The sequence below is a fragment of the Pseudopipra pipra genome, chromosome 5 (genome assembly GCF_036250125.1).
Source record: "Pseudopipra pipra isolate bDixPip1 chromosome 5, bDixPip1.hap1, whole genome shotgun sequence".
NCBI classification, from domain to species: Eukaryota; Metazoa; Chordata; class Aves; order Passeriformes; family Pipridae; genus Pseudopipra; species Pseudopipra pipra.
Window position 1 is genome coordinate 33364486 of NC_087553.1, and position 24230 is coordinate 33388715.

Consider the following 24230-nt stretch of genomic DNA (forward strand, 5'->3'; position numbering starts at 1 on the left):
CAGAGAGAGTAATCAGGCATTGGAATGGGCTGCCCAGAGAGGTGGTGGATTCACCATCCCTGGAGACTTTTAAACGCAGATTGGACGTGGCACTGAGTGCCATGATCTAGTAAATGGACTGGATTTGGACCAAGAGCTGGACTCGATGATCTCGGAGGTCTTTTCCAACCCAATCGATTCTATGATTCTATGATTCAAGCAGGACTGTTTTCTAATTATCCTGTGTTCATGTGTAAGTCAATGTATCAGAAGCTAAACATAATTAAAACAGATATTCTACCCCTTGGTACCAAATATGAAGCAGCTCAAACTCCTAGCTCTGTCATCCATACTCTACCAAATTATTCTCTGCCATGTTGACTGTTACCTCCTTATCTGTGTGGTCACCAGTAAGACAGATCCCCATAAGACCACTGATCATGAACAGCAACTCACCGTTTGGTCTACTTACTCTGGATTACAAATTGGCTGCTATGACACAGTACAGCTGAACTGGTAGCATTCTCTACAAAAGCTTCTTCTATTGCTGCTCATCTCCCCAAGTCCAGAGTAGGAACTAATCTACCCCATCCAAAAAAGAAAATGAAAGGAAAACACACTTTTTTTTTCTGTTAAAATCAAGTGTTCGCTATGGCTTGGGAAACTGATGGAGCAAAAGAGTCATGGAAACTTTTGTTATTAACTCATAGCTTTGTTTGTTCCTGAAAATGGACCTGAAATATTTTTAAAGCAGGGAATTTGATCAAAAACCTATGAATAATTTTCCAGTCACAGTTTAGAGTTTATGTGCTGCCATGGTTTGTAACTTGTCTGTTTGAAACAGTTTGACTAAATAGCAGCATGCAGAAAGCACCATTTTCTAAAAGGCAGTCTTGACTGACGTGGTAAAAATCAGGCATGCAGAACTATTAGCAACTTCAGAAAAATCGATTCCTTACTTTACAAAAGGTAAAGCAGTGTTCTGCAACAATAAGATCTAAGACAGTGATGCTTACTAAGTTGCTGTAGAAGAAGAGAAAGGGCCCTACCATTATAGCTGTCTCTCTTGCTTTCTTTCCTCCTTACCTTCTTTTGTCCAGACTATTCATCAACTCACCACTCTCTCCTTTTTTTGTTAAAGATTTAAAGAGAGAGTACACATCTAATAAAGAGTGTATTACAAAACTTTGTATTAGAGATGTAACTTTTGTAGCTCCAGTCCCTGCTTCTGAAATTAAATAAAATCTTGAATTTTCTACTGGTATTGTGCAAAATCTGATCAAAACATCAGCAGTAATCACAAACACTGTTGGAAGGAAAATTGTGATTGCCAGCCCAAAACTTCAATAGCACTTTTTTTTCCTAGTAACAGAATTACAAATGTAAAGTTGAGGTTCATGACTCAACCAGGAATAAAGGAAAACCTTTAAAATCACTTTAAAATGGAAAACAATCTCATGCCGCTGATAATAAAGACGACTTAAAGAAGAGTGAGTAGCTTCTTTGTACAGACAGATTACTCAAAGTATATAAACTTCAGCACATTCACAAATATCCGTTGAATAAAGATCCAAATATATGCAACATTCTGTCACACCCTGTAAGACATCTTTCGTTCTAGAGAAGGTTTTCAAGATTTCCTGTCATTTTTCAGTGACAAAAATTATCAAACCAATATATATAAATAAGCTTGTACCTAACACATTTCCATAGAATATCTTTTGAAATAAATATTTAATCTTTCCTCATTTTTCCACACTCTGCAAAATTTTTTCAACATTTCCTTATGTAAATTGCCTATGAGGTTTTCTTTAGTTGCAACTATATAACATGCTCATAACCACATTTCTATCAGTTCTGAGAATCTAATTTTTAATTCAATAATTATAAGCCTTTATATTATTTTATTATTATTATTTAAATTTTATTAAAATTTTATTATTTTATCTAAAATAATTTAATCTGAAATCTCTTCCCTTTTCATTTCCAAAATATTTTATAAATCTTTGATAGTTCTCTCAAACACTCACTCAATAAATATCTCCATGACACCAGGACCAGTGAGGTGATTATTACTTCAAATATTGCTTTCTTCTTTTTCAGTTTTTTTTCAGGGGGTTATGTCTTTTCCTGGTTCATATTTTTCATTTGATGAGGATCATTGTGTAGGTAGAAACTTCTTTGACTCAGTATAGGCACATGGCATGTTTGTAACATTTGAAGCTGGAGTGCCTAGTCCAAGGTAGATTGTTTACAGATAGATAATTCCTGATACAGCATTTTTCTCCTAAAGTTCCTCTCTCTTCATTAGGCGTGGAGGAAGTCTGCATAACTAGCTTAGACCTAGATATCTGACTCTGATGAGATGAATTCCACATGAGAACTCTCTAATACTTGCCAGACTAAAACTGTGAAGGATTGAACTCAGTGACCTGGATGATGTCTTCTACTCCTTACGGTGGTTTGTGTTACTTAACATGAAATTTCATGCACTTTCAATTCTGTAGCAACTATACTTTTACAATCCATGTACCAATCAGGATGCTATTAAGGAATTGCCATTTTTTGGAGTACTATTGATGTCCTGTAATTTAGAATGGACCAAGTTTCTAGATAACAGTTAAAAAAAATAAGTGCACTAGGATACCCATGGTATCTTCTTCTATTGATTGCTCTTCTCTTTCACCCTCTACTGTTGACTGCGTGCCACTTCAATAGGAAAACTGAAATACTGGTTCTCACAAATTTGTTTTCAGCAATCCCAGGAAGACAGGTAAGAGCCTGGTCTTTCTTATTCTTGGAAAAGGCCAGATGAATTCTTGTACTCAGTGTCAGAAAGGACGCAACTTTAAAGGATAGCAATATATTTCTGAAGAAGTTTTCGTTATGTGGGGAGCAACACAGCAGCTTTCTCTCTGTCCCTATTTTCTTCATTTAGCTTTAATAGCAACCATTTACTTTACTTTTTCTTTGAGTCACTTATGCTATTTTATCCAATAATCATTTCCAGCTTACAAAAGGCTTCCTTCCTGTCACTTTTGCAATTTCTGAGGGTTTTTATATATCTACTGGTGCCTTAGAAGACTGAGGCTTCTCGTCACCAAATCATTTCATCTTCTCCTACTCCAAATTCGGTGCTCAGGTCAGGTCCAGTGTGACTGTACAGGACATAGAGTTGATTTCATGAATGTTGGAAGGTGATGATCACACTTCCCAGCTGTGAAGCTCACAGCCATACCAGATGAGATCAGCTATGGGTCATAGTTTTTGTCAGCTCTGCTAACACACAGAAAGAATTAAGAAACTATTGAATTTTTTTGATATTACTTTTTTTTTTCACATGAAACAAGCATAAACATTCATTTTTCTGGCCAGCAAAATCAAGTAACATCCCTGCAAAGCTCTTCTTTTGATGAGATACACCTTAACAGAGATACGGCACAGAACATTGTATGCAGTGTCTTCCCATACTAATGTATGCTTGTGTGTATCATAGACTCATAGGACAGTTTATGTTGAAGGAGACCATAAAGATCATCTAGTTCCAATTGTCCCCTGCCATAGGGAGGAACACCTTTCACTGCACCACATTGCTCAAAGCCCCATCCAACCTGGTCTTGAACATTTTCAAGGATGGGGCATCCTCAACTTTTCTGGGCAACCTGTTGCAGTGTCTCACCACCCTCACAGTAAAGAATTTCTTCCTGTGTGTATATATATTAGCAAAAGAAATATTTTCCATTTATTTGACTTTTCCTGGTTTCCCCACATCCTTTCAACTGGTTGTACAAAGCTGTACTGTTTTAATAAGCTTTAGGTTTCTATATTATCAGTCTCAATGAATATCTATGATGGTGAATTTGAGCAATCATTTCTTATTCACACGCGTTGCCAAAGGGGCAGATGCACTTGTAGCAGAAAAGCACTGATGTGTTCAAGTGAATAGAAATAAGGCTTGTAAGCACTATGCTTCAGATATTTTAACACTTTCTCTATCTAAATAAAGACTTTACTTTTCACGGTAAATGTCAGCTCCTTCTTTCACATCAAGATATGCCTTGGAAAGTGTTGCAAATAGTACATTATGTTTCTTCACGCAGTACTGAAAGCTGCTAATAAGGCATCAAAAATGTTTTAGCATAGCATTACTTCTTATACCTTCTGCCTTTTTGAATGCTCAGAAGACATCTTGTTTATAATCTATATCCACCCAATTCACAGAAACATGGATTTCAGGTCCAGGTCAGTCCACCATGTCTTGAAGTAGAGTGTCTCATTTGCCACAACTAAGCTAAATACACGAAGAAATTCTAATTGTTTCAAAGATCAGTTCCAGATTACTTTCTTTCAGAGAATATAAATTTCTGGAGTTTCTATCAAAGCTTCTATCTGTAAAGACAATCTGAGAAAAGCTACGGTTCCCAATGCTGCTCCTTGATCTCACATTGAAGAAGTATCACAGCGATTCAGATGTTTCTCAAAGATATTTCCCACACCTCTACACCCTCACCTCCCACCCTGCCAAGGACACAATAACATGTTGTTGAGAAATGTAGGCTTACAGATGTTTTTACACTAAGCCTAATATCAGCAATTCCAGATCATTTAAGTTTCTGGATACAGTGGGTGGGTTCTCAATAGATATTTTATTGTTCTTTTTCAGTATGGTTAACATTCAAAGGAAACTTGATTTAGCTAGCCATACAGAAGTCCTCTAGGTTTGGATCCTGACGTCTTCCATAATTTGCTAAAGGAACTGGAGTTTACTGCAGCAGCTTTATTTTGCCTTCTCTAATCCCTTCAATTATGAGAGCATCCTGTCTCTTATAAGTGGAGCAACACACCAGAGCCCTGTTAACAGAATAGAATGGACAAAGAATGGAAATACAGAGAAAAAAAGCTCAAAGTTACAGAAGAAAAAACATTATGAAAAGCTAAATTTATTCTTTTCGAGTTAACTGAGTCCATGTACAGTAACACTTCAACCAAGCTTTTATTACCAAGGCTTAGTTTGTATTAGGACAGTCCCTGGACTTCTTCATTGTCCTAAATAAGATACAAGTATTTAACCAAAATATTCATCAGACTTTTCACAGAGTAATCCCCTTAGTTTAGTAATAAATATTTAACTAACTAGAAATAAGAAACACATTGTATTTAAGCCCTCTAAACAAAGGTAAATTTTCCCTAAAGTATGATCTTCTCTATGCTAGAGTTAGATGGTATCAGGTGTTAACATTAGTTATTAGATTTAGATCATTCTAGCATTCAAAATATCTTATTACTATGGAAAGAACATAAAAACTAAGGTGTTACCACATGCAATCATGAGCAATAATGAAGCCTATTTGAAAATGCTTTCTAATTGTTTTCTAAGTTCAAAATTCTTTTGTGGAATAGGGAATTACTTAAAACACTTTCTGTCTGTCTTTGTTTCTTTGGGGGTGCAAAGGATGTAAAGAGATGGCCAGCTGAGTGTTACTTTTTGGAAAAGAATTCAGAATAATTTAAATAAACCATTTATTTGTGGGTACATGCACATATACCTTTGTTCCATGTGGTGTTATTTTTTTGATTTCTTCTTTTTGAACAGAACAAAAGGCATGTTGTCTGTTCCAAACAGTTCTTTATTTAAAAGATCATTATATAAGGTACCAAAACACAACAACTACAACAGTATATGGTTATACAACTACCCTAACGATTTGGTAGTACATAAAAACAACCAAGAGATTTCATTCATGCAAAAGCTATTAAATAAACCATTTCTAAGATCTTCTCTATATCTGCTATAAAATAGGAAATCTTTCTTTTCTTTTATTTTTTTTTTATTTTTTAAGGACAAGAATGACTGTTTTTTAAGCATAGGGATTAGATTATTGATTCAACAAAAGTCTTTTTTTTTGCATCCCAATAAAAGGCTTTACAACACAAGATTCTAGGAAGTTGAGTTTTTTTTAAATACACGTAAACAATGGTTTTGGAAAGAAATTTTGGAGGAATCATACAATTCATTCCAGATAAAATGATTCCCAAGTCATATTGCTCTGGGAAAACTTTCTTTATGAAAATAATGCACAATATAGCACGTATTAGTTCTTTTCTTTCTTTCTTTCTCTTTCTTCTTCTTTCTTTATTTCTTTTTCTTTCTTTCTTCCTTTCTTTCTTTCTTTCTTTCTTTCTGTCTTTCCTTTTTTGTATACACATTTATTTTACATTTTGAGTTAAATTTCTGTGGGGGGAAAACAATCTTAAATTCTAAAATATTAGATTACAAAAATCTATTATACGGTTTGGATTTTTAAATAAGGAATCTGAAAAAACTGCAACAATGATGTCAAGATTGCCTTTTAGGATATTCCCAGTCTATCCTCAACATCAGCTTCACTGGTGTACAAGCCCAGCAGTTTTTCATTCTCATACCATTAACACTTTGTTAAGCAGCTTAAGACACTGCACCTGGACAGAGGTCTTCATGCTGCTGGCATTCATGTATTAAAGTAATGTGTAGACAATCTGAGAAGCCCTTTATGTATTCATAAGAGAAATGTATCCTACAAAAGATTCCTACAACTGCTTTTCAAGAATAAAATAGGAAATAGTTCTAGACTAATAGTGCACTGTAACTTTTGTGACAATAAAAGACTGGTACTTGACCCACTGGGAACTCAAACAGACAAATGCTATTCCTTGATAATTCAAGTCCAGTTTTGTGTAGTCCCATCTTTTCCTTCCTTATAAAGGAAGTGAGGCATGCCCTGAGACATCAGCTATACACTCTCATCTACTCAGACAAAGCAAGTCTTACTTGGGAAACTAAGAGTTCCCAAAAACTTCAGAAACTGAAGGCTTTATATTTCTTAATAGCTGACACTCAGCCCAAAGTTCCTGGGTGGGTTGCATGTCATTTTTCCGTATTGCCACCTGAGACAAGTCATTCAGTCAAAGCTTGCCAGTTAATGAGGTACCACAAAGCTCTTTCTATTCCACCATCTGATTGTTTGGTCTGGCAGGCCCATCCATATATCCTGGATCTGAATTTTAAAATCTGATCCTGAACATTATGCTTTTATGTGTGTCTTAATCTGACATCTGCTGGATTCAAGAGGTTGGATGAGAATGCCGATTTTCAGTAGCAATAAACATTAACAAATGTGGTTTAGCACCTCTTGATAGAAGTGCTTAGAAATGTGATTCAGATGCTCGCTGGAAGTCCAGTAAATGGAAAGAAAAATTATTTGGCATGTGTTTATTACTTTATTTAGAAGTCAGGAATACTTATTTCCTTATCTGTCTATGTATGTCTGTCATCTATCTACCTATTTGCAAGTTTTTGCAGCCTCACTCACAAATTCTGAATGCTTGGATTTGGTAGCAATGAAAATTTCATTTCCTAGGTTCCTTATGAAGGTCAATTCCTCCCTTCCACTTTTTTTGATTTCTGGAGAGCGAGATACACGTTCTGACTCTATCACTATGTCACAAGAGTCAGTAGACTTTATTTTGCAGGTTCTCTGCAACTCTAGTTTTCTGACTGCTTTCAGTCAGTCCCATATTTTGGACATCGAGAACATCAATGATCAGTCTGGAACCTTGGGGAATTTCAGAAGAACCTGCTTCTCTTTCTGCCCTCCAAAACTCAATCATTATAGTGGTGGCTTGTATTTTCAATTTGACACCCCATAGTGCAAACTGATAACTAATCTTGGGGAAAAAGAATAAAGATCAAACAAATTATGCGCCCAATGTGTGCTCACTAGGAATAGGGTATGAGGCACAGTCATGATCACACATCACAAAATTAAATCTCTCTTAATCTGAAAACTCAACATTTCATCTACTTTGTTCACAGTACATCCATTAAATTCTTACCTAAGACATAGAACAAAGTTTACATTTATAAAAGACAGAAAACAGCAAAATTTATAATATACCACAAGCAAGACTCAAGAACTGAAGACTTACTCTACCACCACATTTAACCTCGATAATAGAAATTATTATAACGTTTCTATATGCATCAGAAGTGATAAAATTTTTAATTTCTCTATTTTTACTTTTCTTGTATAGGGCAGTTGTCATATTATGGATTAGAACCCTTAAAAATGTAAAAAATCAGATATACTTAATTATACATTAGAAAGTATGAGAAGTTTCTGCAATTGCTTTGTATGACTATATCAAATATTTTAGGAGGTTAAGAAATAATTTAGTATGAAGTTTCTGAATAATTGGTATAATTATTCATCTATGACCTTCATAAAAAAATTAACAACTGAATATGTAGGAATAATGTGCTCCTCTGAAAAGATGGAGAAAGACAGAACATCTCTCAATAATTGCCTTTATAAAACAAAATTTCCTATATCATTCTTTAAGCCAAGGCTGTAATCTGAATTAATGTTCTTCAAAATAACATTTTTAAACTTAAGGGAATTATGAGCTTCAGGAAAAAAAGGGGAAGGGAACGGATAAAAAAGAAGCTGTCTGAATTTCTGAATTGACAGCTTTAGATACTGTGAGACCCTCTTCTTACTTGAACTTCATTCGGCACTCATTGCTGCAGCAAATACAGCATTGATTATGCAGCCAATGCACAGCTAGGGACAAGGTAAGCACCCTGAGGTTCTCACTGAAAGACGTGCAAAATAGAGAAAAATATGCATAAGCATGCCTTTCTTGGGGTTTTTTTGTTGTGTTTTTTTTTTTTTTTTTTTTTGCTGCCATCATCTAAAAGTGAAGGCTAAAGGAAGGCTGCAATTCCACTGCAGAGAGGTCATCAGAAGAAAGCTGTTGCTTCCTCCTGATGTGGAGGAAGTGAGAGATTTGAAGCAAATAAAGGTCTCCCAGACTTCAAAATTTCATTTAACAGCTCTGTGCGCCTGGCTTAATTCTATGGTTTAAGTGTGTTTTCTAATATTTTAATGTTGCTATGCTTGCTTTTCATGAGTGACCAAAAAGCCGAATTGCCACCATTGACTTTTGTAGCTTAACTGACCATGTTACAATTATAGATTTTGTTTCCTTATCTAGTTCAGACTGCCACTCTGAATGCCATTCCTCTGACAGGTCCCTGGACACCTCCATCAGAGACTAGGGACACCTGACAAGATGTACTTTCCTGACATGCTTTAGCCTCTGCCTCCTCCAGTGACACATAATAGCTGGCTGTGTGTGGATTCACAGTCTGCTGAAAGGAAATGGGTTATTTTAAAGCCATTTTCAGCCAGTCTGACTAATCTGTTAGCTCTGCACTTCAGGGATCAAGTACACAGTTACAAGGTAAGTCCAACTTGAGTGTGGAGCACTAGATGAGGGTGAAACAGTTAATATCATCATTTGAGGTCCTCTGCCATCACCCTGAATATCTAAATCACCTCTAAAATGAAACATGGAAGGGTGGTTTTGTTTTTGAAAAGTGTACATTGAAGATATGAAGACCAAATTACCTTACCTTACTTTTTTTTTTCTTAACTCTTATACTCTTACACTGAGCATGAGAGAAAAATATAATGGCAACCTATTTTTTCGTCTTATTCTTCTGTGTTTCTCATGAAAAAACAATCTGAAGTCTCTTCTTATTTTTTTCCTCATATACTGCTAGCAGTGAATTTTGGAACAACCTCTGTTCTGCTTTGTAATTTCAGACCAAAAGATAATTCAGAATGTAAAATAACCACAATAGGACTAAGGATCTTATAGGTCTGTTGAAAAGAGAATGTTAGCCACTTGAGACCATACTGGGTTTCCAGTCTAATTATATTATAGTTTTGTGAAAAAAATGAAGGGTATGAGTTTACTAGAACCTTATTTAAGCAAAGTCCTGAAACGCATTTAGCATTTAAAATACTGAGACTGAATGTGCTTAAGTGCTTTGGTGTATTCAAGTCATAGTGATTATTACAATAATTAGTGTATGCTCAGTTATATCTTGTCAGTGCATACATTTAATGGTTATTGAATGAATAAACTGATTAATAACATTTGCACTGAGAAAAGGAAACATAACTAGTTTTAATACAGTGAAAATAAATTTTACTGCAAAAAAACCATCCCACCCCATGTAACGAAGTTGGTATAACCATTGGTATGGGTATGTTCTTTCTATGCATATCCCTGTATATGTTTAATAATAATTGGCAGAAAATCTAATCTGTGAGAGGAGTTGGAAATTCTCAGAGTTTTTGGTTTTTGATTTTGGGTCTGGTATTTTTTTTTTTTTTTTTTTTAGAGGGAGGAGGGTGAGGGTGTTTTTGTTTTTTGTTTTTTGTTTTTAATGGTTGGGTTTAGGGGGTAGTTCGGGGGGGTTATTTATCTGTTTGTTTTTGCAGAATTGCTTTGAGAAAATACTTCAGCCAGGAAGCAGGCTGAAGCAATACTTCAGCCAGGAAGCAGTTTTCCTCCAGACTGGAACTCAGAATCATTGAGATCCCAAATCTTTAACACACACCACAGAGCTGGAAAATGTGTAACTTTCAGGTGGAAATTGATTCCTTGCGCTTGAAAACAATTTTTCCCATTCTGTGAACTTCCCTCTCAATTAGCCTCCAAGACTGTCTTAAAACTTGACATTGACTATTATTACAAAATTGTAGAGGTAAGGAAAGCAAATGCCTTTTAATTGTAACTTTAAGATGTTCTAATTTCAACTCATCTTTTCTCATGTAATCAGATTACTATTTTGATTTTTAACAGTGACAACACTGGGACATGAATTGGCTTTTGTCTTTTTTTTTTTCCTGAGCATGCGTAGATTAGGTAAACACTGTAAATTCTTTTAGTGATTTAATAAATTATTTAGTTAGTGATATACAAGACTCTGAAGCACATCTAGGTTTGTTTTCACTAGCATACTTTTTAAAAGTCTCATTATGTGTTGTTTTCCTAAATAATTAGTCTTTAGTGGCAAGTTAGAAGTCAAGAACTTAAAATTCACTTACAAGCAGACTATTTAAAATATTAATTTTGAAGTTGCCATTTAACAGTTAGTTGATAGTATTCCCTTCCTTCCTTAGACCTATTCCCTAATAAATTAATGGCCAATACATAAAATACTGTGGCAGTTCTTACTAGCATATTATAAAAAAATTGCAAGCATATATACGTTTGACATGTTGCATTAAGAAATTGTAAGATTCTCAGTAGGATTTATGGTCAATATCAATTTCCTTGGTGTTATGTTGGTGTTCTTTATAACATTGGAGAAGACTACAAGATTATTGTAAGTATGTTGAAATCTCAGTTTTGTACAATACATCATGCTTAAAAACTAGTTTTATTTGCAAATGTATTAGTCCAATTAATCTCAAGTAGGAAAAATTCACAATCGAGAAACAGCAATTGCAAAAAAGACACAGCTATGTTATCATCTTGATTTTCCAGAGTATATTTTCACACAAGTATGATTTTAGATTTAGATAAGATAACCATAATACACAGTTACCTATAAACTAAATATACATTGTTTTCTTCTGCTGCATCAGTAATATGAACTTCTCTTGAGTATGTATGGTCTTCTAGCTTTGTTCACATGTAGCTGCCGTTTCAGAATATAGGGATTTTTTCTCTTCATTATTTCTTTTTCTTGGCTTGAGTTCTCTAGATCAAAAGCATCTTGCTGAAGTAACTGTAGGATACAAGAAGAGACACAATGTTATTAGCTTTTTTTTGGTAATGAAGATTATAAGTTCCTAGAAATTTTTAAAAAATACTTTACATATGCCACCAAAAAAAATCTTCACTACAATAGTTGCAGGGTTAAAAAAAAAAAAAAAAGACAAAACTCAAGACACAAACCTAAGATCAGGCTAAAGATCAGCTGAGCCCTACAGAGATGGTATTTAAATTCCACTGAAACAAATAGGATCACTGGTTTTGACTAGAGAGAAAAGCTAGCATATCCTCCTTGCACTAAAACTCAAATTTACTGAAAACTTCCTAATGATTGTCAGTCTGTAGTCACTCATTTAGGCTAAACACCTGCACTCCTTTCTGGTTTCAGCTTTTGAGCAATATTTTAATCTGCAACTTTCTACAGCCAAAAAATTAAAATGTGTAATAAACAAATTAGAAATTAAATAAAGCACAAGAAGCCAAAATTTTGCAAATCGAACTTGTATATATAATTGCATTTTTAGTTTTATTTGGGAGTTCTCAAAGATGTTGCAGTCTTTTGTATGAATTGTCTCAGCAAATATGAGGATTTAGAATAAACCTATTATATACAGAGCTTCCTCCATAAGACTGTCTGTGAAGCTGAGATAGCTGAAGAAATCTGGTTTACTGGAAAGTAAGTAGTGACACTGAGATGTCTTTTTTAGCTACACAAAGTAGCTTTTATTGTATTATTTAACGACACAAGAGGATTGTGCCTAGTGTACTTCTGTGTGACTGTTGCACTACAACAAATATCACAAATGGACTACAAACAATCCCTATTTAAGAGCAGTAATTTTCATACAGTCACAATGTCAACTTCCAGGGCCCTCTTTAGGTGCAGGGAAACAAAAAGCACGAGTTACCTTGCTGCCAGTTTCCTAGCACTGATATGAAACCCAGAGTACCAAGCAAAATGGTATGTACACATGGGCCTGTGTCCATGCATTTTGAATCCAGTTTGCCTTAGAGTCTTAAAACAAAAATACTGACTGCATTCATTTATGCCTCAATAAATGTGAGTAACTTCACAACTGTTAAGCAGATATTAATTATGTATTCTGGCATAGAGATTACTTTCATGTGTTTGTTTGGTTATTTGGAATGGCTACAAAGAACGGAGAAAGTATCCAGCTAAGAAAAGTTCTCATTTATCCATGAGTTGTTATAAGAAACATACACTCAGCTCGTCAGAAACTGCACTAATTCTCAACTCTTATTAAAAGAGGCATATTAGAGGTATTAGAGAATATAAAAAAGGGAAGGAAAGCTCAGACAATGTGATGGAGATCAAATGGATATGGATTTTACAACACCACTAAAAATAGAGCCAGAGAGTTTAACAGAGTCTAAAACATGCATTTGTGACAGGTTTTTTTACCTCCCAATGCTGAAAGGCTCGGCTGTGGCAAAATTTTTGGAGTTGATATACTGTCAGCATTGCTTCCAAGCTGAAGCCATCCAGAGGAGAGGGAAGCTGTCTTCCTGAAACGAGATCCTCTTCATCTACCTCTACTGTCTCTCCCACTTGGTTGTTTAGGTTGTTGACAAGATTGCAGACATTTAGCAGGGTCATTTTCCAGTAAGGAAGTTTTGCTCTGTTAATCTGAAAATAAAAATATCCACTATTTAATGTGTTTTGGCTTTTTAGTAATCATGTGCAATATTCAGACATTTTGTTAGGAGCAAGTTTGTATTTGTGAAGTACTTTTCATCTGGTCAACTTTTAGACAATAATTATAGAGTGCTGAACTTAGGACAGCTCATTTATTAAGCACACTAATTCTGCTTCCCCAAAGCTTTACCCTGCAGGTAGAGAAACATGATGAAAAAACTAAACTGCTACCAAACCAGAATGACAGCATTTCATAGCCATTCTGCACAGGTGCAAACAAAACATAGATGGAAATTAATATAATATAAAGTCGTAGGTGCAAATGAGGACAATGAATCAAACCCACCAGATAAATTCCCAGTTCTGGAATGCAAGCTGGATGCCTGTGGTTAACTAGATGCTCCTCCCCAGTTCAGAACAAATACCAGTCATTTCAAAATTCCCTGAGAAAAGGAAAGGAGTCCCTGCCCTGGCACAATCTGTCTGATGAGGCTGGGTCTGAAGTTATGGAATTTGTAAGCCCCAGGAGTTTTGGATGCTGGAGAGTCAAGAGCCTGGGAGATGTTAGTTGAAGCTACAGGCTTAGAGGAAGATGGAGCAAAGATAAAACAGACCTGTGCAAAAAAAGTATTCCTGACTTGGTAACTAGACTGAAAAACTGCGAACTATATTTAGGTGGTCCATAATGAACCTGCCCAGAGACGTGAAAGAAATTTCATCATGGTTTGTCTCAAATTTTGCTTGTTCCAGTACCTTACATTATTTATGAGCTATTTAACTTTTAAACACTTTTAAAAAATTTTGGGAATCTTAATTTTACTTTTTTACTAGTATTGTTCTTTCCAAGCAGTTGTGGCAATTGTCTTCTTCCATTTTGGTTATCAATAGGAAAAAAGTAAGTGAAAAAGTGTATTCCTACCTCATTCATTGCTTTTCATGTCTTTGCCACTTTCTTGGTTCTCACACTATTAATTATTTCTTTCATATTGTATTCCTTTTAGTGGTTAGTAGAAAAATTAGTTTCCTTAAACTACTACTGGTGACACAGCAACCTCCAATCAAAAGTCAAATAGCAAATTCCTATTTATTACTGGCAAGGACTGCCTTGATGTGCACATTAGGATTAGACTTTACCTATGAACTGAAATGTGGTTGCTTCCTTTCTTGGATGTCCTAAGTTAAATATAGGTATTACACTAAAACAGACATTGCCTTTCATACTTGACAGCACTGATTGAGAGTGTGAATGCAGTGCTTACTTATCTGAACATCGGGTAATTACATAATCTGTTTCTTTAGAACACCTTCCTAACAAAGGGGCATTGCATTCAAGATTTATTTATAAATATAAATATATTTACAAATATAAATATATTTATAAATAAATTTATATTCACCACACTTTCCTATTTTTTTGAAGGAGAAGAAAGAAAATTGAGAGGAAAGAGGAAGAAACAAGAACAGCTGGCATCACTATTAGCAACAGATAAAAAAAATTCCCTTTTGGCCATGATCATTACTCCTATATACCTCTGATACACACATGCCTTTCAAAATGAGAATGATTTAGCCCCTTTAGAATAGAACAACACTGTGTTCCCAGATTCCTGAGAAGGTTCAGAAACAATAAGGAAAGAGTATTTTGTTTTGAAGCTAAGAAGAAAGCAAATCTCAAATCTTATTCGGAAGCTTGTAATTGGTTCTATACTGTTTACTTTGAGCTCATCTGTTGTCCCATCTAAGTGCCCAAGTTAGTCTATCAAATTATTTGAAAATATGTGACAGGTTCAAATAAAATTACTCTCTTTGCAGAATATCTAATTTTATTAACAGAAGATAAACTAGGGAAAAGTGTCCACTGCAATTTCAAAATGTTCTTTAGTCTGTTTTAAAATATTTGTGAAATATAAAAATATGGAGCCTTCTATGACAATTGAGGAGGCTTTTCCAGTGCACTTTTCTCTCTTGGGTATACAAAAGAAATGCAAGCTACCACTGCAACAGCTAAATTACAATGGAGCATAAAATCTAAAGGCGGTGCTGCATGAGCAAATGAGATTTCTGAGTTAAAAAGAACCAAAAATATTCCAGTGGATGGGAACAAAAGAGAAGACTAAAGGATAGGGAAATTTTTTATACCTTCTTGCATAATATATAGAATCTTTTCGATCTAAAGTTACTATTTTATGTCAGCCTGATGCATGTCTATGTTTAAAGGATTTTTACCCTGTATATTAGTAAAATACTTAAATAGCAGACTTCATTAGGTGAAATTGGTCTTAGCTGATACTTATGAGGTTAGGAGGAAACAATTTTTCAGCACCATCTGCAAGTATACTTCGTTTGTGATGAGAGTCTCATTCCTATTAATACCATGTGTATATCACCTCGAAGTATTTTTACTTGGGTACACCTGCTTCTGACTTATCTTGCTACCAGCTCACAAGATGAGACTATAAACAATTAAGAACTTCACTCAAGAGTAAACTTTGGGGTTTTTTAACTGAACAAGGAGTTTTCCAGGTCATGTCCAATCACTGAACAGAGTAGTCATGTTGTTTTTCTTCTCCACTATTACAGCAAGCATGAAAATCAGACAGTTTTGCTTTTTAGATTATGAAAAATCTCTGAGGCAGTTATCTTAAAAGTATATATAAAAACACAGTTTAAGATGACGATAATCCAAATGTTCAGGTTAATTTCCAGTATGTGATATATTTTCCACAAAGGCTAAGCAATAACAACTACAGTAGCTCAAGACATGTTTTGAAAAATACCTACACGAGAGAACAAGGAACACTTATCTGCCAAGATGGAACCAATTTTTTAAGATTAACTTGAAAAATATCTGGGAATGATCTGAAGGAACAAAAGAGACTGCAGTATGAACAAGAATTTAAAAGGTATTAATGCTGAAGTGAACATGATGTGTGCATTTCCATTGTTGAACACGCTCCTGAAAAAAGACTCGGATATATGATTTCACACACCTCATATATCTTGAAAGAGAATTTTACATCATAAAAGAAACTGAAATGAGCTTGAGAACATTTTGTTCTTTGACAACAGGTTTGTCCTATGTAAGATAAAAGATTCCCAAGTTATAATTTATATGATATTTTATTTCCATTTATGGTTGAATGATACTGCTGATAGTTTGCTTAAGACACTTCTTTTATTATAATGCATACCTCTCAAATGCTATATTTTTTTTTAGAAAAATAGTTATCTGGTTTTTAAATTCTTTTCTTTATGTAGTGAAAGCAGATAAAAAACGAAGTCATAATCAAGTAAAAAGCCCAAGCTAGTGTAGGATCTCTACGGTTCCGTTCCAGAATAGTAGCTGAATTTTGTTCAGATTGTAACGATAGAAATAATAAAAATATTCTCTATGTTTAATCAGATATAATATTGAGTTCTGTTACAGCAGAAGTTCTTCCATGGTGTATACTTATGCCTGTAAACCTAATGAATTTTCAAGTGATGACTAAGTCAGGAAGTCAGTAACTTCTAGGCAGCTCTTCTGACAAGAAGGCTAAACTCTCTGGACAAATACAGTCAGAAATAGGCATCCTAAAACAATGAAAAGCTCAGAGGGTCCAATACTTCAGAAAATTAATGTCAGGTGGGATCCCAAATGTGGAGTATATTCTGGTGATGATATACTCTTCAAGGAAATTTTTTTTCCCCCTATAATTAACATGGGGGGGACACAATTAACAAATGAACTTAATCATTTTTGAGTTCAGGACATTCTTCATGCAATTACTGCTTTCAGGCAAGCATTTAGGAAGCTATGAATAGAGTTATCCCTTTGACAGGAATAGAGTTTTTTATTTGATATGAAGCAGAGGCAGGAGATAACTATTCACATATTTGTGACATATCAGGTTTTGTCATTTTACCAGATCTTCCACATGGCTTTTTGGATTTTATCTTAGAGAAAAGCCAGATAAAGCATTTTAGGGACTTGTTTGCTCCTTGTATCTTCTTTAAGATGTAACAGCAGGGAAGGGTGATAAACTTTATTAAATGTTGAAGAGAGGTTATGATAAGCATGGACATACTTCTTTAAGGATGGAGAGTGATTCACCATAAAGATCAGCTTGAAAAAGGCAGCAGACACTGGACAGCCGTTTGTGAAATCAAAGGCATACAGTAATTCTTCCTGCAATATTGGATAGACTACTGAATGCTGCAAAAGGTATGTGCTTAAGCCCTAGCAGTAGTCTTGATGATATATTTCACAAGTGCCTACTGAGGCAGACTTTTTTTCTGTCAAATACTAAACCCAGAAGTGATGATCCACTTTGCTTCACTTTTAGATCTGAGCTTTCGTAAACAATATTTTTTTCCATCTTAATGCTGTTTAAATTGTCAGGATTTCCTTTGCTGCTTATTACAAAGTCAGTGTCAAAGACAGTTAATGCAATTGAGCACTAACTGCCCTCAACTGGAATCAGATCTCTGGCACAACACAAGACAGCTATTACACAGCTGGCAGAGGACAAGAGGAAAATATAATTCATTTTAGTAATGAATGTAATAGTGGTATACCTCTTGTAGAAAAGCTGATGGATACTTTTTAGTAGTTCTGCCATGCCTTACTTTGATGCCAAAAGACAATGTATATTGTCTAAAATAATGAATTTTAGATGGTAATTTAAGGCAATACAATGCAGAATTAAAGCAATGTCCCCAGCATGAATCAACTGCTTCTGTCAACATCAAGTGTCACTTGATTGGTGTTAAATACCATAAAGAAGTTGAATAGCAAGCTACATGACATGAAACAACATGAGAGTATTATGGAAGACATCATTATTGCACATCAACCAGTGCAATATATTTGTGCATTTTGAGTTACCTGAGCTTGTGTTCTGTGGTGAGAGGGAGGAAAAGTGGAAGTTATGTTCACAGATCCACTAAAGCCAGCAACAGAAATACCAATAGCTGCAGGTTTTCCTTCCAGGGCATACTATGCTTTGCCACACAGAGAAAGTACTATTTTTGTCAACCTCCTACATTTAAATATGCCACAGAAAAAGAGTAACTATTAAATTTTTCTGTACCTTAGAAAAGTGAGTAGCAAACAGGTTTATTTGTCATCTAAGGTTACTTACCATGCCATTAAAGAACATAGAAACCTAAGAACTGCCAAACCAGATTAAAAAAAAAATTATTTTCTGGCCTCATTTCTTCTTTTAGTCTATTCAATAATTCTGTGGAAAAGCTCACATATAAGCAAATACAGTAAACGCAGAAGCACTCCTGCAGGTATTGTACTTAACCTTCAACTAGTCATTGGTTTACGAACTTCTCTTTTTTTTGGAAGAAATTTTTCATTTCTCATTTTATTTTCTATTAAATTTAAGCACCACGTGAACTTCATTGGAACAATGAATTAAAATATTCACCCTTAAACCCATAGCACTTTTTTCAGCGTTTGTTCTTTAATATATTGCTGAGGGTATATCAGACATATATATTTCTTAAATCATTTGTGGAAAATAATAAGGTTAAGAAATTATTTATCTATCAACCTGTTCAATACATATGAGCAACACTTGCTGCTTCACCTTGTCAATATGAGGTTTAACTGATTTTTTATCTCTTTGTGTTAAAAAACGTGTAGATCATTCACAGTCTGGCAACTTAGCAAGGAAATACCATTTATCAGGTTAATATTTTCACAGTCATGTCCTCATGTTCCTGTACTAACACCATGATTAAATTCTTAAATCAAAATCAGCATATGTATTAACAATTTTTGCTTTACGACTGTCCTAATTTTATATGTATATAGTAAAAGTTCTGCATGAAAATAACACTTACAGATTTGACTCAAGGTTAATTTAGCTTTCATCAGGCATAATCATATTGGAAACACATTTCCTCATATAAATTTACATCTCTGCACATAACACAGTTTTGACAGTTTAATGAAAGTACCAGTGTACATGTGAGGAACACATTTATTGTGTCACATCAACACCTTTAAATTTCCTTTGAACTGGAGGAAATCTTGCACCAAAGCAAAACCTAACACTGAACTTCTTGGTCTAGACCACAGGTTATTATTTTGTCCAAAGACTTCTGGGTTTGTAATGAGAATTCTTTTGCTCCCTCCCCATCAGCTAAAAGAGGAAAAATAATTACCTTTGATGTGTACATATTGGTCAATAAATCTGCTTCTAATGCTTTCATTTCCTCTTCTGAATCTGGGAATAAACCAGAAACATATGTTTATTATTTGATCACAAATCATGGACATTTCAATTCAGTATACAGAACTTATATCAATGAATTTTGAAAAACAAACACAACCTAGATAAAACCACAGCAAAATGACCTAGAGGGATGGTGAAGAGTCTTCAGGTAATGACAACATTATGTTAAAAATGATACTTACTATCTTTTTAAAGCACGGTCAAGCTTATTGAGGTGAATGAAACAGTTCACTAATCTCAATTCAATGGTGGACAGGCCATTAAAGTGGAGTCCTTTCGGTAAAAAAAACCTGCTGCAATATTCTTCATTCAAAATCATTTTGATTTTCATAATAATAATTTGTTACCTCTTCTTACTTTGGAAGAAGAATTTGCATACTTATTTTTAAATAATATTTATTTAAGTAGCAGCTAAGCATTTAGGTGAATGGCAGTAATGATTACCTGATTAATAATCTATTCTGAGTTGAATTAAGGCTATTTTTATTGATATGAGGGAATTGAGCTTGACCAGTTTGTGATACAAGATCTTGACAGTGCACATACAAAAAGAAAACATTCTGTGTGGCAGTCTTCGGATTTTCTTTACTAATTTAATTGATCTTTGATAGCTCAGTAGACTCACAAGACCTGTGATTTGGTGAAAAGGGTAAAATTGTTGTACAAAGAGAAAACAGACACATACATTTCTACTTTGTGCTGTAAAGAATCACAACGAAGATCTGGTGCCTTGAAAATGTAGTAGCAATCACAGCTCAAAAAGGAGAAATATACAGAAATCAGTCCTCAGTCTTTAAGTGAAACAGTGTTTCATATAGCTTTTAGCTTTCCTGGAATACAAGCAGCCCTAAAGCCAAACAATACACTAATATTTCAAACCAAACTAAACCACAATCTATTCCATATTTATATAACTCACATCTCACTTTCATTAAAATGATCAACGCTGTTGGTATGTAACACCCTACCACTGAATCTGGGTATAGATTCTGTCTTCATGTCAGAGATCATCACCATGTTGTGTCACTACCTGTCCCAGAATATGAGATTGTAAGGGACCTTATACACAAATATGTGCTAATCTGTCAGAGGTTTCTGTTAGCACAGAAGCCATTTCATGTTCAATCTTGATAGATCTTACCACTACCATCACTGTGTTTCTTCTTCAGGAAATTTTTCAAAACTATCAATGTTTATTCACTTTCTTCTAATTCCAAGCCTAATTTGTTTCTAATTACAAATTTATTCATGGTATGTATATAAATTCATACACTAAAAATGATAAATTTCTATTTGTAATATTTTTTCAGAGGAATCACAGCTCTTCCCAGCTTAGATTTTTGGTGAGTGCTTACACGATGATCAGCAAAGACCAGTGCAAGATCACTATGCCTTTCTGAACATAAAGCATTCCCCTGGAAATCCCATAAATGTTTCACTGAAAGACTATGCCCCAAGTTATGGGACTCTCACTTATTTTTCTCTCATGTAATAGCCTTGTATTCTCCAGCTCATCAGACCAGCCCTCCTCTGTGCCTGATGTGTTCTCAAGAGAGCACAGTACAGTTTAAATCAGAAGCCTCAACACTTAACAACCTTAATGCTTACCACTAGCTACAGAGGATAGCTCTCTTACATATTTTTGTATTTTATTTGTTTTTCATGGCTGAAAAACTTCAGTATCTCACACACACACATAAAAAAAAAGAGATTAGATAATATGATCAAGTCTTTTATTTCCTCAGAACTGGCTGTGCTTTGATTAAAAGGAGCTTTTAACAGGAATTTGTATTATTCCGTAAGCTACTGCATTTTGTATTGTTGCACTGCTTCTCAGTTCAATTATTTAAGTCATCAAAAACTTCTGTGAGTTACGCATATCCCATTCCCCTCTAGGGATGCTCCTGCTCACCTCTGCATTACCAACACAATACATTCATTCATTATTTTTTGCATTGAAGTTATTGCATTGATGTAACTTGCTGTAATACTAATCTACAACCAGTCTTATTTAATATTTAACATTTTCATATTAAATAAGATTAGCTGTAGATCAGTATTATGGCAAGTCACTAGTAACTATTCTCCAACTTAATGCCTTTTGCTTCCTTCCAGCAGCAATGGTTGTCAGTTTTACCTGACTTCTTAATTGCTTCGCCACTACCCAAATTTCGGCTGGCAGCGCGAGATCACCTCGGCTGAATTTCTACCAATGTTAGCAACTGCTGTGAACAGGTGAGCAGCACACACAATGATAGCATCATGATTTGTGGTGTCCCAGGTAATGCCTGCTGAGAGCAGTAAAAGGGCTTGTGTCTGATTAACACCTGGTTTTTATATTCTATAAAGGATGTAAGATAGCTTCCACACCATTAAAGTTGGAAGGTAGCTGCAGCTGTGGAAAGTGGGTAGGTATTAAGAAGTATTTGGATTGAGAAAAGAAGCTTAGAGGACATTATTTAGGAGTCTAGCCAAAATTCTTTGAATGAATAATAAAGGAAGGCTTGGAGGAAGAGAAGAAAACACGTCCAGGTAATTCAGGAGTGAAAGAGGTGGACAAGGAGCAAAAGCATAAAAGCAACAGGGTCTCAGAGAGCAATGTATAAGAAGTCTGGTCATACATTATCATTCGAATCAGAGGGAAATCCAAACAGTTTGATGTCTTCTTGATTCCACTGACAAGAAAAATAGTTTCTATTCATATATTCATATTTTACAGGAACAGTTACATTCTACAGTTACACACTGATGGCAAACGTTTTCAAAAGCAAATTAAAATTAACCATCACTTGACATAACTGACCATTTTAGTTAAAACTGATTTAGGCTCCTTCACACAAACTTCTCTGTAGCATTTCTCATTTAAAAATAATTTCAAATTTTCAAGCAAATAAACCATCAATGTTATTTACACATACAATTTTGCTTCTGCTTTTCCTTTTTTCTTTTATGAACCTATTTTACTTTCCACTGAAATTTTTTACGTTAATGGGCTTTCATTTAGGCTCTACAAAGAATTAAATTTGAAACTGCCTCGTTGAAAACACTAGAAGAATTTGTTTAAAATCTTCAAATAAATGGGGAGAAAAAAATCAATGTTAAGCCTTGTCGCTAAGATCACCAGTTCTCTACAATATACAGAATGATTATATTTAAACTGTGATAAAATGTAGGTATTACATGTGTTACATTTTTCTTCTGCAGGGAATACAAATTGAAAACTTTCAGGTAAAGGAAGAATTAGGATTTCTGAGTCCTCCTGAATTCTGAAGTTGAAAAGTGAAGATGTTTGTAAATTTGCTCACTAAATTTTGTGGAGTTAAAAATCAAAGTAATTCAAAAGTTAGTTAAGAGTGTATTTTTAAGGCTATTCTGCTTCCTGTCTGTCTGTACATCTGTGTGTACCCATTTTTTGTCATAAATTTGGGATATAAATGGTACATATTCAGAGATATCATTTTCCAAAGGAGCGGGCAATGCATTTTAACTCCTTTTGAGTTTCTAAAGCAGTTACTCTTGGAGAAGAAATGTATTTACATTCACCTTCCTATTTTGTGATCTGCATCTGCTTCAGCATTTTTTGATCAAAATTTCAGATCAATTGCTAGCAATTTTTTCCCCACATAATAAAACTGTATTTCTCTCTCTAAAAAGTGACAAAAGTGTATACATATTCATGTTGATTTGGATTACAGCAGCTATTCATGAGTTGCAGAAATCATAAATTCTATCATAATTTGAAATACATGATATTCAATGAACCACGAATGAGGTAGCACAACCAAGCAGATGGTCTACACTGATTTGTATTTCCAATGACTAGTCTACAGTTACTTCCATGACATGGATGCCGTGAGAAGGAAGGGCTTATATGAAGGGAGAAAGTTACGGGAGTAATACAAAACATGTTGCTGGCCGGAGCCCGTTACTAGAGACAGCTCCCGGGCGCCTACCGGGGACAGCTGGGGGAGCCCGAAGCGGCTTCACCTCTTTTCTTTAGGTCCCTCTTACAGCTCCGGGAGCGACTCAGTGCCGAGTGGTCGGGGGACTTCGGGGACGGGCGGTGCGGGGCGCGCCCGGTTGGACCCGGTGCAGGGCGGCGGCGGGGACTTACCTGAGCAGAGGCTGCAGGAGGCCAGGGCCAGCAGCACCACGCACACTAGCTGGATTCTCATCCTTGCCGCGCCGTCCTCTAGAAAGTAAAGTCCATAAATCCTGAGGAGAGACGGGGAGAGAGAGAGAGAGAGAGAGAGAGATAGAGAGAGCCTCGCCGCTCCACGCCCTCCGCACGCGTGCTGTCGGGCGGCTGCAGGCACCAGACGGGGGACACAGACCCTTCCCCAACTATATAAGCCGCGGGGTGATGTCACAGCGGTGCCGCCGTCGCCTCCTGACGAAGATCCCTCCCTCCTCCCCCCATACCCCCTGCCCCCTCCCGCTGCCCCTTCTCCGCTGACGCCACTCTGTGCCTGACGCACGGCGAGCCCCCGCACCCACCGCCGCGGGGCGCGCCCCGCGCGGGCTTTTCCCGAAAGGGAACTATCCTGTGGTCTGGAACGGTCCCCATTTAATTTTTCTATTATTAAAAAAAAAAAAAAAAAAAAAAAAAACTTTCCTCGGGTGCTCGGTCCCCCGGCGCGGGACCAGGGGCGGTCCTCGTTCGGTTGACGCCTGATGCGCTTTGTCTTTCATCTGTAGAACCTTTCCCGATAGCAAGGGAAACAACCGGGGAGAGAATCGCACGCTGCTGA

The 24230-nt window shown here is 35.6% G+C and overlaps 1 protein-coding gene across 1 annotated transcript; it reads right to left on the reverse strand.

Moving 5' to 3' along the window:
• Nucleotides 1-11235: 11235 nt before the first annotated feature.
• Nucleotides 11236-23892, reverse strand: NTS (neurotensin). The gene is made up of 4 exons (XM_064655527.1): nt 23594-23892; nt 19409-19470; nt 13016-13240; nt 11236-11605 (listed from the first exon to the last, which is right to left on the reverse strand). The coding sequence occupies exons 1-4, from the start codon at nt 23652-23654 to the stop codon at nt 11459-11461; spliced, it is 495 nt and encodes a 164-aa protein (XP_064511597.1). The 5' UTR covers nt 23655-23892; the 3' UTR covers nt 11236-11458.
• Nucleotides 23893-24230: the final 338 nt, after the last annotated feature.

Bases quoted from the DNA above. Each gene is read 5' to 3' on its own strand.
- NTS (XM_064655527.1), bottom strand. From the start codon at position 23,654: ATGAGAATCCAGCTAGTGTGCGTGGTGCTGCTGGCCCTGGCCTCCTGC. The intron at 13,241-19,408 runs GTAATTATTTTT...TTTTATTTTCAG, and splicing joins CCAATATGTACACATCAAAG to ATTAACAGAGCAAAACTTCC. The intron at 11,606-13,015 runs GTAAAAAAACCT...TGTATCCTACAG, and splicing joins GAGCCTTTCAGCATTGGGAG to TTACTTCAGCAAGATGCTTT.